The sequence below is a fragment of the Staurois parvus genome, unplaced genomic scaffold, assembly GCF_062004578.1.
Source record: "Staurois parvus isolate SC_StPar_1 unplaced genomic scaffold, SC_StPar_1.0 ptg000287l, whole genome shotgun sequence".
In the NCBI taxonomy this organism is placed as follows: Eukaryota; Metazoa; Chordata; class Amphibia; order Anura; family Ranidae; genus Staurois; species Staurois parvus.
This window is the reverse complement of record NW_028318083.1, coordinates 24,384,566-24,402,400: the sequence shown is the minus strand read 5'-3', so window position 1 is coordinate 24,402,400 and position 17,835 is coordinate 24,384,566. Positions and strand designations below refer to the sequence as shown.

General features: G+C 41.7%; 1 protein-coding gene across 2 annotated transcripts in view; it reads right to left on the bottom strand.

The window, feature by feature from the left end:
• The window catches only part of ADTRP (androgen dependent TFPI regulating protein), a 54,491-nt gene that overhangs the window by 25,358 nt on the left and 11,298 nt on the right, over window positions 1–17,835 (bottom strand). For both annotated transcript variants that reach the window (XM_089682162.1, XM_089682163.1), the window contains exon 3: window positions 16,992–17,093. In XM_089682162.1, coding sequence (XP_089538288.1) covers window positions 16,992–17,093 — 102 coding nt within the window. The remainder of the gene's footprint in view (window positions 1–16,991; window positions 17,094–17,835) is intronic.

The window sequence follows — 17,835 nt, the reverse complement described above, 5'->3', positions numbered from 1 at the left end:
TACTTGAAGCGTCTACATTCTAAATAACCTCCATTATTTGTCTGTTAAAATAAATGCAGTAGGAGACATTTACAAAAGACACAGCCTTACACTCTTTAAAATGTACAAAAAAATATATATATCACAGTTTTGTTATTTATAAGAAGCCTTTGCAGTTTTACTCCAGTTTGTACTTTGCATGCGATTAGCATCTGTAAGTTATTGAAATGTGCTGGCTACCGGTGTACAAAAGAAGGCAAACACCAGTGTTCAATCTACCGGGACTGCAGTACGAATTGCGGACCTGGACCCAATCTTCTTACTATGCACCCTTCATGTCTTAGCATCCCCAAGGTTTCCACAATAACACATGTACATACATTTATGAATATATATTTTATCACCTCTAGGGCTTATTTATATAGCAGTGAATGGGGCATTCACCAAACATTCACAGATGGTAAATTATTCCATGCAAATTAAAATGGAACTTTAGTCAGAAAATTAAGTCCTGCTAGATCACTTCAGGCTGGCCCCCTTTTTGCAAGTATAGCTCTGTAAAATATAAAAAATAAGTGCCTATACTATTTAAAATATAGTAAAACACTGTCTCCCCCTGCACATGCTCAGTCGCTCTTTATTTTTAGGCACTATGCCAAATTGGTAGAGGCCAATGTGCTGACAGCCTAAAATTTGAATGCTGCTCAGGTCTTTCGGCTTCAACAAATTGGCATCCTCCAGCAAGAAGAAACAGGAACAATGCTGGAGGCAATTTACAGCACACACTAATTTTGGTAATTAGGTTGCTTTCACACTGATCCGTTTTTCTTCTGTTTTTGCTTTTAAAAAAGTGGAAGAAAAATGTGTGACCATGTATTCCTGTGGAACTCTTCACATTGATCCACTAACAGGTCAGGTGCAGTTTTCAAAATCCTGCTTGCTGCATTCTTGGTGTAGGTTTGGTGCGGAAAAAAAAAAAAAAGGAAAAACACACCTCCCCATTGAAATCAATGGAAAATGTGGCAAAAACATTTAAAAAACGCACCCTGTATTTTTAGTGCATTCTTGAATCACATATCCTGGTAAAAAAAACACAGTAAAAACGCATATAGGTGTGAAAGTAGCCTTAATGTGCAATGTATTTTCCTTGCATTATTGTTTATCACATTGTTATGGGTAAAGTTCTACTTTAAAGTATGTGCACCAGGAATATACACCTGCAGTGAATATTTGGAGAAAACCACCTTCACTGCTTTATAAATACCATATTTTGCGCTCCGTAGGACGCACTTCCCCCCCCCAACAAAAATGGGGGGAAATGTCTGTGCGTCTTATGGAGTGAATATGAAGCAGCCATCCTGGTATTTCCGCCGCCGCCATGTTAGAATACCGGGCTGGCCGCTCAGCTTTTCTGTGAAGCATAACCTGCTCCTCAGTCCAGCGATGTCCTCACCATCTTCTCTCCCCGGCGCCGGAATCTTTAGTGTGGGCACCCGGCTGTGACAGCTTGTGCTAAAAGCCCCTTCTCCATGAAGTTTCAGGGTCCCTTATCCATTGCCCACACAATAAAATTTACACTGAGTGCTTGATTTTGCTCTATACTGATAATATTGACATGCTAATTTGTGTATTACTCAAAGTCTGACAAGTTGATTTCCAGTATCAAAGGAACATGAATCATAGAAGTCTGGACCTCAGTTCCAGGGAAGTCTGGGCCCTCCACACTGCAACCCTATAATAACACTGTGTCACATGGAGACTACATAATATGTACAATGCAGCAGTTCTAATAACTGAGAGTATGGTGAAGATGGTGAAGAGAAAATATTGTATTTTGGCTGGGACTTTTCCCTGCACTGTACTAGCTATTGAGGCAAGCAGAAACCAACTGAATCCAAAGACTGTTAGTACCTTTTCTTGTTCTGGAAGGTGGAATATAAACTATCAAATAACAGCAATACATAAGGAATGTGGGATAAGGTTTGAACATTTTATGCTTTTATGTTGGTTAATGCTGAATATAGAAGGTTGTACTGTATGTGCAGACCAAAGTTACAAAATGTAGAATTGCAAGAAGGAACTGTATTTAATTTGTATTCCATATAGTCTGCAATTGGAACATACAATAAGAGACATTAAAGGGTATAAATATGCTAGAGTGGCAAAGCTATGCAATGTACTATATTCTGCAAAAATTAGAATAAATACAGCTACAGTGCTTTACAATTGGGAAACACTAATGTTTTTCTGGATCTTGAACAATTGTTGCACAAATGATCTTTGCTTGGGGCACTGAGTATCAGATGTATATTTCTGCTTGGACTATTGAAGTATAAAAGGAAACAAAGGAATATCTATGTTTAGCCTTAAAGAGATACCTTGCCGTTCTAAATATGATATACTGGAATTTATAATATCTATGACTGAGATGAAATACAAATATATTTAAGACTGCTAAAATGTAGGCTATAGCAGATAAATGTGTAAAGCTATGGGTACAAAAATGGGATTTCTAGTTGTGTCTCGGTAATACTCAAAACTGCAAGTCCAACCATGCCCTCATTCCCATCCACCTCTTGTGGTCTACTGTATGTGCATGTGTGTTTTAAGGGTTTTTTTTTTTAAATACTTTCCTTTTTTGATGTTTTCAGGCTTGCTGTATGATGACACAGGGTGATATTTATCTTTGCCTCTTCTCTGAGCTGGAAATTCCTTACTGCTGCAGAAAACAATGCTGATGTGTTGATGTCAGTGCCACTCTCTGGACCAGTACACCATGTGTGTGACTTCATGGTAACACCCTCCCAGGAGGCATCACCCTTAGGCCCTGCATTGAGTAATGCTGGGCAATAAACCAAAAGACTGAGGAAATCTTAAGGCCAAGAGGAAATAGTGAAGGTGACAGCTCTGAATTAACCCTTTCACTGCCAGGTCCGTATGACGTACGAACCTACAGTACTGCTTCTAGCTGGCCTGGTCCGACACACTGTACGGGCCTACATTACGCCTCAGGTATAAGCGTGACCATGAACTTACATTATAGCAGAATTGTTCAGAAGATGCTGCTGAACAAACTGATAGCTCTGACCAGTTGCTGAGAAGCCACGGATCAGAGCCATTTACCTAAAATATGACACCCCCCCCTGCTGCTGCTTCTTTGCCCTATGTCTACCGCCCCTGAACCCTCTGACGGCTCTATTGCCCCAAACCCCCACTATAACTCTCCATTATTCTATCTTACCCTGCCTGCTCTGATTCCCTTCCCCCCAGCACCAATTGTTCCCCCAAACCCCGATCCCCTTGTGGCTGCCCTGCAGCTGTAGGCTTCCCTCTTCTGCCTTACTTCTGGCTTTTGGTGCTGCAGGGCAGCCACAGGGGGGTCCTTTTCCTAAAATAGATACCCCCCACTGCTCCAACCTCCCCTTCAGTGCTCCCCCACCTCCCTGATGTCTGGGTGCCCCTTTCCTGCAGCTGCTAGCTGACTCGCCCTCCTCCCCCTCCCAGCTGACAGATGTCAGCATGGAGAGTGGGGGGGCTGGTAAACATGTGTTTACCATCCCTCTTCCTTCCCTGAAAGAATACAGACAGCAATCAGTACACATTGCTTCTGTATTCACTAATCGCTGACACATATCTACAATCTGTCAGTTTGTGAATGAAACATAGTAAACAGTGAGTACTATGTTTTATTTTATGAATGTATAGGAGTCTATACAGACTCCTATCCATTCATCTACAGTGCAGCCCAAGCTGCAGAGAAAAGGACTACCTTCATTCCCTTTCTCTGTTTTAAAAAAATAGACATTAAAGGTCTGTGTAGACCCCAAAGAACCCCCCCGACCAAAGAAAAAAAAAAGTACAAAAAATGTATCTCTACAAAAAAAAGTAAGTTGTAAAAAAAAATATCAATAAAAATAAAAACATAGAAAGGTTAGATTTAGACATGCGTCTATATCTCCCTTGCCTCTGAAGCTCGATCCACGCTCCAGTAGCTACTGTCAGGCAGTAAAGAACCGATATGATGCCTCCTCGCGGCCTGTTTTACCCCATTTTACCTACAAATGCTGCCCTGTTGACATGAATGTGTAGTGCATGGTGGATGGCATCACTACATGTTGGGTCACCTTTGCCATGGGCACAAAGCATGACAGCATCAGCACCTTGTCCACTGCCAATTGAAGCTTAAGGGGGACATTTGGCAGATGGCAAAAATGCAACTCAACTGCACATTTTTGCCACCCCCAATTGCAAATCTAAACAAGGTCTAAGGCCTTGTTCACATGGGGCATGCTACATCAAGGCCATGTTTAGATGCACAGGAATGCACAGGTGTTCGATGCATCCCCATGCAGGCAGTCCCATTGGTATCAATTGAGACACAGTGGCTGCACATGATTACATGGGTGTTCCATGCATTCCTGTGCAGGCAGTCCCATCCATATAAATTGGAACGCAGCGGCTGCATCAAGACAGCCACTGCTCCCAACTTCACATCTGTGTGGGTGTATGTCCCTGAACTCACACTGTCTGTAATTGGGGCCATGAATCTACACCCACACGGATGTCAGATCTGTCCTTGCAGCTGCTGTGTCCAAGTTGACATGACTAGGACTGCCTGCACAGGGATGCACAAAACACTTCTGCATCCCCATGCGGTTAAACATGGCCCTCCATGGATGTTCACTTTAGTACACCCCATTGAACGAGGCTTTAGTAGGAATTTAGAAGGAATTTTGCAAGTTATGTCATGTTTAGTGTTTTGTTAGTGAAAATAGTGATTTGATAAACATTCGCACAACTAATGTGGTGCCTAAAAAGTAATAGCATCTTCTTTTTCTACTGGTCATGTGCTTTCAGAAAATATATGATTTGGTCTTTTACAAACTCTGAAAGCTGTGAGTGAAAAATGAAAACCTCCAGATTTTTAGAGCAATTTTTGTGTACGTATCTTTTTCACCATTTCGCAAAAAGGCGCAAATTAAAATTGATGAATATGTGTTATTTATTAACTCAATACAGGTTAAGCTTTTATATTTAGTAGGAATTTAGCTGGAATTTTGTCAAATTTGCTGTGTCAGAGGGCTGTAAAAATTAGTAGCACCTTCTTTTTTTATTCTACTGGTCATGTGCTGTCAGAAAATATATGGTTTGGGGGGTCTTTTACAAACTCTGGAAGCTATAAGGGGGAAAAAAAGCAAAATTGCAAAACTGGTCTAAAAGTGGAGCACATGGCCTGGCAGCGAAAGGGTTAAAGGTGAATATTACAGCCAGAATTTTTAACTACACTTGGGGGACAGTTATAAAAGATATTAGCCTGGCAAGTTGGGATGGTGTGGAGTCTACTGATACTGTTGGCTACAATAAAGACTCTGGTTTTCCTCAAGCAATATGTAAATTGTCAATTTTAAAGTCATGTAGCCTACTCTTGTAAGAGTCACTGGTTTTGATTGCAGAGTTCTCCTATCTTCTGTGTGGTGACACCCTGAATGGTACCCAGAATGCACTGAAACACCAGCTTATTTTTTAAATTGGACTGCAACTCTAAGGCCTTATTCGCACCATACGTGAAGAAAAACTAATGAAAACTGCCGAGCATATTGCACTTACTGAAACACGACTTTACATCAGTTTTCATGTGCGTTTCAATGAGTTTTTAACATGTTGCACATTCCTGCGCAGAAAATATCTGCACATGATACTAGTGTTGTGGTGTGAACAGGACACATAGAGAACAATTAGTTTTTTTGAGTCCTTGCAGAACATGTGCATAAAAAGTAATGGTGTGCACAAGGTGTAAGAGGGAACCATTTAGTGACTAAACAACCCAATGCAGACCTACATGAAGAGTTAAATTGGTAAATACAAACAACACTTACAGACATACATCTCATAAATTAGGACAGCAGTGTGAATGGTAAAGGAGACGCAAACCTAACTACAACTAACAATTTAAAAATAGTCTCTACTTTTGTCAAATTGGCCAGTGAAAAAAAGATACACAAAACATAAGTAAATGTCCACAGCTGGCAATGTTGGGGCCCATTAGAGCTCATATTAAACAAATAAATCACTTTGTAATCTTGCACCGATATCTGAAGCAAGTACTTGGCAATTTTTCATTGGTGACTGTTTACACCCTGTGGCCTTTCCAGGACTCGGCCAGTAGTGCATTAGTCCATTTATACAGCCACATGTACGTGCAAAGAAATATCAGGCACTGTTATTTTACATAGACCCACAGTACGCTAATAACTGAGGGTAGATGCAAACCCAGAGCAGGTTCACATAAACAGCAATGTTATTGCTTTCTGCTACAATCGCATACATATAAAATGCAGGTTCTGGAAGAACATTCTAAGAAGCAGTGGCTATCAGAGTCTATTAAGGAATACATAAATCTGCTCTCTTCTTATGTAGGAAGAGATGGAGAACAAATGGTACTGAATAGCTGATCACTTGCTGGAGCAACGGTTTCAAATGCAGCTCTATGATCTGCAGGAAACTCTATGTGCTGGACATTGCACTTGGTGAAAATCCTAATTCTGCCTTTCTGAACTGTAACTCAAAAAAAACCATGCTCAGCTACCATCTACTTCTGCAAGTCTCTCACACCGCTGCTCTATCCTGAGTGGTCCCAGGCTCAAATTCTGTACTTTCACAGGTCTGCCTAGCAGGAGAGAAGAAAAAAGACATCCCAGCACTTCCCCAGCTTGAGAGGGACATTCACCCTGCCACAGACAGATAATCAGCAGTTTGGCTACTTCTGGGCACACCATACCTAAATCATACATCTATGAGAGTTGCTGTTAGACAAGTGCAGAACAAAAAATGTGTTTAATTTTGGAACAATTCATTAAAGTAAAATCAGTCTGTATATGCAGTAAAACATGCTTGTTATATTAAGTGGAAAAAAAGGGGTTAATCATCTGCACTGTATAAAAATGCTGTTTGATCCTGTCTTCTCTGTTCTTTCTTCCAGTGTCCCCTTGTTATCTCCTGATAAGACATATCGCGTGGCGAAACTCTGCACATGCTCAGTTTGGTGTGTATTGCTAAAGAGGTTTTTTTTTTTTCCTTGGGAGAGTGCATGTGATCAGCACAGAGCCAATCAGACAACAATGGTGGGTCACTATTCCTCCCACTGACAACAACGTTGGGACACTATTCCTCCCACTGACAACAACGGTAGGGCACTATTCCTCCCACTGACAACAATGTTGGAACACTATTCCTCCCACTGACAACAACATTGGGGGCACTATTCCTCCCACTAACAAAAAACGTTGGGACACTATTCCTCCCACTGAGAACAATGGTAGGGCACTATTCCTCCCACTGACAACAACATTGGGACACTATTCCTCCCACTGACAACAACATTGGGACACTATTCCTCCCACTGACAACAACGATGGGGCTCTATTCCTCCCACTGACAACAACATTGGGACACTATTCCTCCCACTGACAACAACATTGGGACACTATTCCTCCCACTGACAACAACGTTGGGACACTATTCCTCCCACTGACAACAACGATGGGGCACTATTCCTCCCAGTGACAACAACGATGGGGCACTATTCCTCCCACTGACAACAACGATGGGGCACTATTCCTCCCACTGACAACAACGTTGGTACACTATTCCTCCCACTGACAACAACATTGGGACACTATTCCTCCCACTGAGAACAATGGTAGGGCACTATTCCTCCCACTGACAACAACATTGGGACACTATTCCTCCCACTGACAACAACATTGGGACACTATTCCTCCCACTGACAACAACGTTGGGGCACTATTCCTTCCACTGACAACAACGTTGGGACACTATTCCTCCCACTGACAACAACGTTGGTACACTATTCCTCCCACTGACAACGTTGGTACACTATTCCTCCCACTGACAACAACGTTGGGACACTATTCCTCCCACTGACAACAACGATGGGGCACTATTCCTCCCACTAACAACAACGTTGGGACACTATTCCTCCCACTAACAACAACGTTGGGACACTATTCCTCCCACTGACAACAACGTTGGGACACTATTCCTCCCACTAACAACAACGTTGGGACACTATTCCTCCCACTGACAATGTTGGTACACTATTCCTCCCACTGACAACAACGTTGGGACACTATTCCTCCCACTGACAACAACGATGGGGCACTATTCCTCCCACTAACAACAACGTTGGGACACTATTCCTTCCACTAAGAACAACGTTGGGACACTATTCCTCCCACTGACAACAACGTTGGGACACTATTCCTCCCACTGACAACAACGTTGGTACACTATTCCTCCCACTGACAACGTTGGTACACTATTCCTCCCACTGACAACAACGTTGGGACACTATTCCTCCCACTGACAACAACGATGGGGCACTATTCCTCCCACTAACAACAACGTTGGGACACTATTCCTCCCACTAACAACAACGTTGGGACACTATTCCTCCCACTGACAACAACGATGGGGCACTATTCCTCTCACTGACAACAACATTGGGGCACTATTCCTCTCACTGACAACAACATTGGGACACTATTCCTCCCACTGACAACAACGATGGGGCACTATAACTCCCACTGACAACAATGTTGGGGCTCTATTCCTCCCACTGACAACATCATTGGGACACTATTCCTCCCCCTGACAACAACGTTGGGGCACTATTCCTCTCACTGACAACAACATTGGGACACTATTCCTCCCACTGACAACAGAGGTGGGGCACTATAACTCCCACTGACAACAATGTTGGGGCTCTATTCCTCCCACTGACAACAACATTGGGACACTATTCCTCCCACTGACAACAATGTTGGGGCTCTATTTCTCCCACTGACAACAACGGTGGGGCACCATTCCTCCCACTGACAACAACGGTGGGGCACCATTCCTCCCACTGAAAACAACCTTGGGACACTATTCCTCCCACTGACACCAATGATGGGGCACTATTCCTCTCACTGACACCAACCATGGGGAATAATTCCTCCCAGGCTAGCACCAATGATGGGGCAGTACAGTGGCTAAATGGTTAGCACTTCCGCCTGGCAGTACTAGGGTTGTTGGTTCGAATTCCAGCCACAGCACCACCTGCCTGGAGTTTGCATGTTCTCCCTGTACCTGCGTGGGTTTCCTCCGGGTACTCTGGTTTTCTCCCACACTCCAAAGACATGCTGGTATGTTAATTGAATCCTGTCTAAACTGGCCCTAGTATGTGTATGTATGAATGTAAGTTAGGGACCTTAGATTGTACACCCCTTGAGGGTTAGGGACTGATGTGAATGTACAATATATATATAAAGTGCTGCGTAAATTGATGGCGCTATACAAATACCTGAAATAAATAAATAAATATTCTTCCCACACTGACACTAATGATGGGCAACTATTCCTCTCACTGACCCCAATGATGGGGCACTATTCCTCTCACTGACACCAATGATGGGGCACTAATTATCCAACTGACAACAATGATGGGGCACTATTCCTTCCACTGACACCAATGATGGGGCACTATTCCTCCCACTGACACTAATGATGGGCAACTATTCCTCTCACTGACCCCAATGATGGGGCACTATTCCTCTCACTGACACCAATGATGGGGCACTAATTATCCAACTGACAACAATGATGGGGCACTATTCCTTCCACTGACACCAATGATGGGGCACTATTCCTCCCAATGACACCAATGATGGTGCACTATTCCTTCCACTGAAACTAATGATGGGGTACTATTCCTCCCACTGACACCAATGATGGTGCACTATTCCTCCCACTGACACCAATGATGGGGCACTATTCCTCCCACTGACACCAATGATGGGGCACTATTATTTCCACAATGACACCAATGATGGGGCACTATTCCTCCCACACTGACACAAATGATGGGGCACTATTCCTCCTACTGACACCAATGATGAGGCACTATTCCTCCCACTGACACCAATGACAAAATCAGGTAAACACCCCCCCCCCCTCCCAAAAAGAATGCCAAATGTGAAAAATAGGAAGCCTTAAAGCACAACTACCCCTTTTGGCTGGAGTTCCGCTTTAATCTTTTAAAGGAACCAAGCTGTTGTGAATACACAAAATAATCCAGCCAAGTTTGGATGGGCACTCTAGCCCCCCATGGGATACCACAGTGGTACTGTGCTGATGGAGTTTTGCTGATTGCACCAGTGTGTGAATAAACAATTGAGGTCAGTAAATTGGTGTCATTCTTTTCTGGAGTACTACTGTCTACAGAGGGGAAATCACTGTCATTTTACAGGATAGCAGAGTGCTTTTTGAAGTGTCAGCACTTAACCGTGATCTACACTGCTGAAAGGGACTGATTCTGAGAGGAGGAACCACTAAAGATACCTATCACTTCTATGATAGCACATATCCTAGCAACAAATCTACCTCACGTGATAAATCACTGAGGACCAAGACTTCAAATAGTTCTCTGTTCTCCTGTGCAAGGTAAATCCCCTGAGGGCTCTTAAATCTTTCCACAGTTTCCCACTGCGAGAAAAAAGAAGAGCTTCATTTTTTCCCTGAAATACAAGAATGCTGAACTGCTAGCCATTGATCAATGTAGAACGTTTGGCGTTTAAATGATACCCTTTATTAGATATGCAAATTCACAACATTTTATTTCAGCTTTGAAATATATAGGAAATGGGAAAAACCCCTCTCAGGTTTGTTTTTTTTCTGTCTGTGTCCTATAAAGGAGATTTCTGTTTACTTTGCATCCCCTAAGCTCTATTCAACCAGGGCGACATGTGCAGGCTCAATCGCTTATATATGTATATGTGATTGAGCCTGCTCCTGTTTAGGAGTACGCAGCACGCTTGCCTCCTGTGACAGATGTGTCCACCGGACACAGCAGATCACCATTACAGGTAACTAGGGATCATGTGATCCCTATGATCACATCATAACATTGTAAACAAACAATCTGTCATGAATGGCTGTCCATTCAAGAACAGCTTGCTTACTGTTGTGATCTGTGATTGGCCCACAGCAATCACATGGTACCTGTTCATTCCATGTGATAAGATTAGCCTTTCAAAGATCACAATCAAACGCAAGCTGTTCATGAATGGGAAACCCATTCATGACAGCAAAATCTATCCCATGTACAGTGATCTTCACTATATAAGCAATTACAGTGTAAAAAAAAAAACCTGATAAACCCTCCACCAGAGTAGTACAATGTCACTATGGTGACACAGAGCTACTCTGATGACGGGATAAAAAAAATAGTAAAAAAATTTTTTCAAAAAGTTTAAAAAAATATATATATTTTAAAAAATGTATTTTTTTTTTTTTTTTACATATTGCCATCAGTCAGTATACCTGATCACCACCTGTGCACCCCTTCATACAACTAGACCTCCTTAATCCCAAAAATGTTCTCCTTCTATTCCAGATAATTTAATTCCTTCTCCTTTATCCAAAGTACCAGATAACATCAGACTTCCTGTACCACCCTACTAGAAGATAATACCAAAACCCCTGTAGCCCTATTCTTAGATAACACCAGATCCCTAGACTCCCATATCCCAGGTAACACCAGAACTGCTGTGTCCCCTACTCCTATATAATGCCAGACCCCCTGTATTCCCCACTCATAGATAACACCAGACCCTCTAAACCTCCACTCTTAGATAATACCAGACCCCCTGTATCCCTCACTCCTGGACAAAACAAGACCCCATAAACCCCTCTGTCCCTAGGTAACACCAGACCACCCTAACCCCCAATCCTAGATAACAACAGATCCCCTAGGCCTCCACTCCTAGATAACACCAGACTCTATGCACTCCCCTCACTCCTAGATAACACCTGACCCCATACAGCTATCATATCTTGGCGCACGTTAGAAGGTAGCGGGGGGCCCCAGGTCAATTTTTGCATCGGGGCCCACAAGCTTCAAGCTACGCCTCTGTTCCTCATTCAGATATATTCTTATTATTAATGTGTTTTGGTCCTGTTTGATTTTATGAATTTTGAGTGGATTTTGTTAAGTTGTAAATTGGGCAGAGGTCTACGAAAGATCGCCCCTAGTGCTTTAATTGCCCTACAAACCAAAAGTGACAGAACTGAAAGATTTTGGCATAGTTTTACGATAGGTCACTTCCAATTAACTCCAGAAAGTGATAAACTGTAGGAGCTGATTGCTAGCAGGCCCACCCAGATCTCTGGCCTAAGGGGAGATAACCGGTCCTATGAAGACCCAGACCCTTGTTGACTCAAGGCGCCTCTGAAACTATAGCTATGTTCTGGAAAAGGGGGGGGATCAGAGCTGAAGATGGAAGCGCGCCACTGGAGGGCTTTGCTTTAAGGTAAGACTTTCATAATGTGCTAGCATGCGATGCATACTAGCACATTATGGCATTAGTTTGCAGGGGATCAGTTTTTTTTTTTTGCACAGAGTTTACTAGCGGGAAATGTCATGTCTGGGCTTCAGCAATAACATGAACGCAAAGTCTAAAGGAGAAGCTTCAGTGGCAACTTTTTTTGTTTGAGACAGAGATGGAGTGGGAGGTGTCAGGACATTGGTTTATAGTTCTGTCTCTGTCTCCATCTGAGAGATTTTTCTTCTTTCACTTATTTTTTTTTATTTAAATATTTATGAATTTTTCAGATAAACAAGTTATACAAACATACTCATTAAAACCGTAGCATATTATCAAAACATTTATCGTTTCACCCCTTCTTTCATTCACTTATAATTCTACTCACAATAAATTTAGATTTGACATCTCCCAGACCTTCTATTTCTGGAAAGGTCATAAGAATCTAACAAACACCAGCACCACTGAGTTTGCAGAATGAGGGAACAGTGTATCTATACTCCCAAAACAGCATCCAATCCTGGTAAAATGTATCCTGGGTGGTGCTAGAGCTAATAAGGATTGAAGTTTCCCTGCACATGTGTTGGTCACATCTCTTTTCCCGCACACATTGTACAGGAATAGTCCATTTTTGTCACCATCAAGAAGGAAGCCAGTCAGAAGCAACTTATACTTGGTGCCCCCCCCCCCCCCGCACACACACACTCTGAAGGTCTGGTTGTCCTCCACATAGACTTCCTAGCACTAAATGGGGCTCCCCAAGTTGAAACAAGGCCAGCAACCTCAAACCACTACAATACAAAAATAAAGACATGTAGCACTATTACAACTTAGAACAAAACCAAACACGTGAAAACGAAATGAATAAATATTGTCCACATTAAATATAGTCTCTCTCGTCTCTTCTCTCTGCTCAGATCCAGTATGGTCCCTTTAATTGACATCTGTCTGCCAATAACATCCTCCGCTCTCTACTCCCCCAAGGTATAGTGTCACTAAAAAAAAATACTCCTTAATGTTTATTAGCTTTAGTTACCTTAAAATAAAACCTTTATTTCCGATCCACCAAATTAATAAAACTTCGCATTATCAGGTGCACAGCAACACACCCACAGATAGAGCAAAAAAACAAACTGCTGATAAACTGCCAGTAAAACAAGTACCCCACTTCCTGTATAGACATATAGCATACTGATGGCATCCAAGGCCCCGCCCCAACATGTTTCGTTATCAGAACACCTTACTTTCTCACTGAAAGCCTGTGTGTGTATTTACATCAGTGAACTCTCCTCTTCCCCTTTCAATGGAAGAAAGGGAAGAAATAGGAACTAATGAATACATGACTCATTCAAACACAGTACAATCATGGCTGCAGTAGCTGCATATAAAGTTTAACCCTTTCTTTCCCCTCCTCGCCTGCACTACTGATCTCCATGGTGTCTCTAAGTGACCTGCATAATAACCCTTCACCTCCCTTACCCTGCAAATATACACATGTACCCTTTCATCTCCATCTTCCCACTCTGCAATCTGTCCATTAACCCCTTCGCTACCTCCTTCCTCTGTGTATGATCTGTATGCATTGTATCTAATGCATCATTACCAAGCTCCATGTTTTAACCCTCTCAATACCAGCATATTCCTTTAATACCTGAAATAAATAAATAAAAAATTACCAAAAAAAGTGGCAAAAACTGAGACTACATTTTTATTTTGTAACAGAATGTTGGTATCTCGCTCTCTCTCATATATATATATATAGGTATGACAGTTTAATTCCCGGAATGCCTGCAGCCTATGAAAGTGGGCTACAATTTAGGTAGTTAGGTGTTGCCCCAGACAGGAGGGTTAGGGTCAACTCTGTTCCTGGGTCTTTGGCGGGATCTTTGGGACTGACTGACCCACTGGTCCTGTGTATATAAGAGCTACAAAGAACAAAAGGTATACCGCTCAGGCAAACAATCCACATCAATCCACAACAGTTGCAGGCTCTGGCTTGCCCCTACAACCGATGCAATAGGAATAAGGGTCAGCCGCACACTGGAGGATAGATGAATATAGTGTGTCTTTATTGATCCACAGGACACACAAAACACCAGGACATGAATACAGGACTTGTTAATGAGTTTCACACAATCTTTTTTCACACTTTTTTTAATTCCGGGAATTAAATAGTCACACCTTATATACAATACAATATAAATATTAAAAAAGGGGCTATTAAATATCACCAAAAGAAAGCTCTTGCTCTCATAAAATGACATAAATTTAATTAGACAATAGTGTTGCATGACTGAGTAATTACATTAAACTATCATAGCACTATAAAGTGGAAAATGGCCTGGTACCTAAAGCCTAAACATTTTATTTTAGTCTTGGATTGAGTGGTGATGGGTTGGAAATTCTGTCAGGTTTTTATTGCTGCTTTTCCCCTGCTCAAGAGATGCACTTTCTCTATTTGCCTCTGCAACTGAAATCGCAAGGTTATTTGTGACAGCTAAGGACAGTTTTCCCAAAATTCAGAGACTTTCTCTTCACTTCTTGTTGTGTCTACAGGACAAAAAGTGATGGATTTTTTTTTTATTAAGCCCCCCCCCCTTTTTTTTTTCACCTAGTGATCATGCCAGCATCAGTTATTGCAGTTATTGTCTGAGGGTGACGGCGCTTACCTACTGTATTGTATGTAGGGAGAAGAAGTGTTGTCCTAAAAAGACAAAGTGTATTTGAAGCACAAGATACCCCCCCTTCTTCTGCACAATGTAGGGGGAGGTTTTCTGTAGTCCACAGTGAGGGAATAGATGGGGACATTGCTAAATGATAACAGTGTGCAGAAGCAAAGAGTATAGCAAGTTATCAGCTTTGTCATTATGAATCAGATGTAACAAAATCAGTAGTATATCTAACAGACTAGCGAATAAGAAAACATTTTTGTTAGGGTTTACATACGCTTAGGCTAGGTTCACACTCGGTACATTGCATGCGATTCGCACAGAAATGCACCGCATTCCTGGTCAAATCACATGCAAATTGTGTGCAGTGCGATTTGAGCCATACATTATGTATGGCTCAAATCGCACCGCATCCTCACCAAAAAGGTGCAGGACCCTTTTTTGGGTCCGCACTAGAATCGGATCACATGGGTATTGACACCTATGTGATCCGATTCTCCACATCGCACTGCATTTTGCGGACCCATTTCGGGGTGTTGTTAACTTAATATACACACCCGCAGCACTTCGCATGAACAGGGTGCGATTCTCATGCGGTGCAGAATTCTCACAGAAAACACTGCGAATTCCAGACCACATCAGTGTGAACCCAGGCTCAAGGCCCTATTCACACCTCGCTTAGCAGGAGCGAGAGTTCCTGCTAGCAATTTTTAAAGCACGATCTACAAGTGGAAACATGTAATTTGCATAGGAAAGCCCATTCACTTCAATGGGCTGCCCTATGCGCATTTGTCACCAAAAAGAAGCTCCTGCTCCTTTTTGGGCAACAAGCTTAACACAATATTTAACCTTGCATTTTTTTCGTAACAATTGCTGTGCAATGATTGTGGCAAAATCACACCAAGTTTGGGCTGGTATTAAGAATAATGGCACCCACATGTGTGTCACGCATTCTGCCGTGATATTGAATTGTGAGCAGCATCACAGTGATTCTGTCTGCGATTTAAAATCACCTTATGTGAACGGGACCTTAAGTTAAAAAAAGATGCAAGCTTTCAAATAATGTTAGGTTTCTTTAGAGCAGTCTTTCTCAACCAGGGTGCCTAGGCACCCTGTGGTGCCTTGAGGTTTCTCCAGGGGTGCCGTGGCAAAATGTCTACAAATAGATAGCAGGTAGAACAAGCCAGTCTTTTAGTTACACAGAGCCACAGGTTTTCATTGTGCACCATTATGACCTTCCAACCACCATTGCCATCATCAGTTGAAAAGGAGGATGGCAGCTGCCTGCACAGAATCCTAGTTTGTCCCTCCCCTGCCCCTCTCCATCAGTGCTTGGGTCACATTAGCTCAGTGATGGTGCAAAACTGAGGGAGAAGAGAAACATTGGAATACTAGTCAGTACCAGTGTACAAAAGTGTATTTGCTTTGGTAGAATAAATCACCTCTAATGTTGGGCGTCATACATGTGTGGATGTTGCTGCATTATATAAAATTATAAGAACAGTTTCACATTTTAGAATGGGGTGCCCTTTTAAAATTATGGACAGTTTTGAGGCGCCCCATTTTAGAAAGGGGTGCCTTAAAAGACTGTCCATAATTTTAAAGGGTGCCTTGGGACTTTACATAATTTTACAGGGTGCCTTAACTGAAAAAAGGTTAAGAAACACTGCTTTAGAGTATACAATAACTGCACAGTTTTGTCATTTTAACAAGACTAAAAGAGATCATTACAAAATATTTGTACAGTAAGTTGTCTTTGTTAAAACTGGAAGCGCCATCACAAGGACAAGTACTCTGCTGTCTGTGAGCAGAACTCCTATATACTGTATGTACATTACAGAGAATGAACTAAACATCCATTCAATCCATTGTTATTCAATGTAAGATTCCCTTGACTGGAAATAGAATAAAACAACAATAGCATGCTGTAAAATTTCCTCTTAGCCTTTAGCTAACTTACCACAGCATGGTTCAGCCATAGTGGAATGACTTTATCCAGACCTTCGGGGTAGACCAACTGCCTGTCATATGTATACAATGCCCAGAAGGATAAAAACACAAACTGCAATCAAAGAAAGAATCATGTATGAGACGGACAGTTAATACTTTCAGCTTTCACAATATAAACCAGTTTATGAGCTTTGAAAATGGGCAAATGTGAATGTTATTCAATGTCATATATTGGACTAAAAATTAATAAAAAGTCAGTGCACAATTATTGATTGCTCCTGTGCAATTACAGTGCTATTACAGCCTTCAAGAACAGGAGTTTGCCAAAATCAATGTTGGATTAGGCTCAGTTGAAGATATATGGGATCATGAACTGCGTCTGTGAAACATCAGTATATTATAAAACACTGCATAGTTTTATGTCATTATAAATGCATGAAGCCATAGTTCTTGTGTTTCTGTTTGCCAATACAAGTGTAGCATAACTGAGGTGACCTTTCATATCATTTTATTTCAGGCTAAGTGTTAGTCGACAAATATTTACCAACAATAATTAGAATAACTAGGGGAAAAAAAACCAAATATTTATATATATATATATATATATATATATATATATATCTGGTAGAACCTGGCAATGAAATGAGTACTAACTTAGCAAAAATGTAACTTGACATAGATAGAAATAATTACAGATAAGCTGACAATGAAAGTCCTACATATATATTGACAGTGACAGATGCTGACAGCCTTACATTGACAGTTATATCAAAAAGACGTTCTAACAATTCTTCCTGTGGTTGATAAATGTGGACACTGGCAGTATCATACTTATCAAAAGTCTGACTCATTTT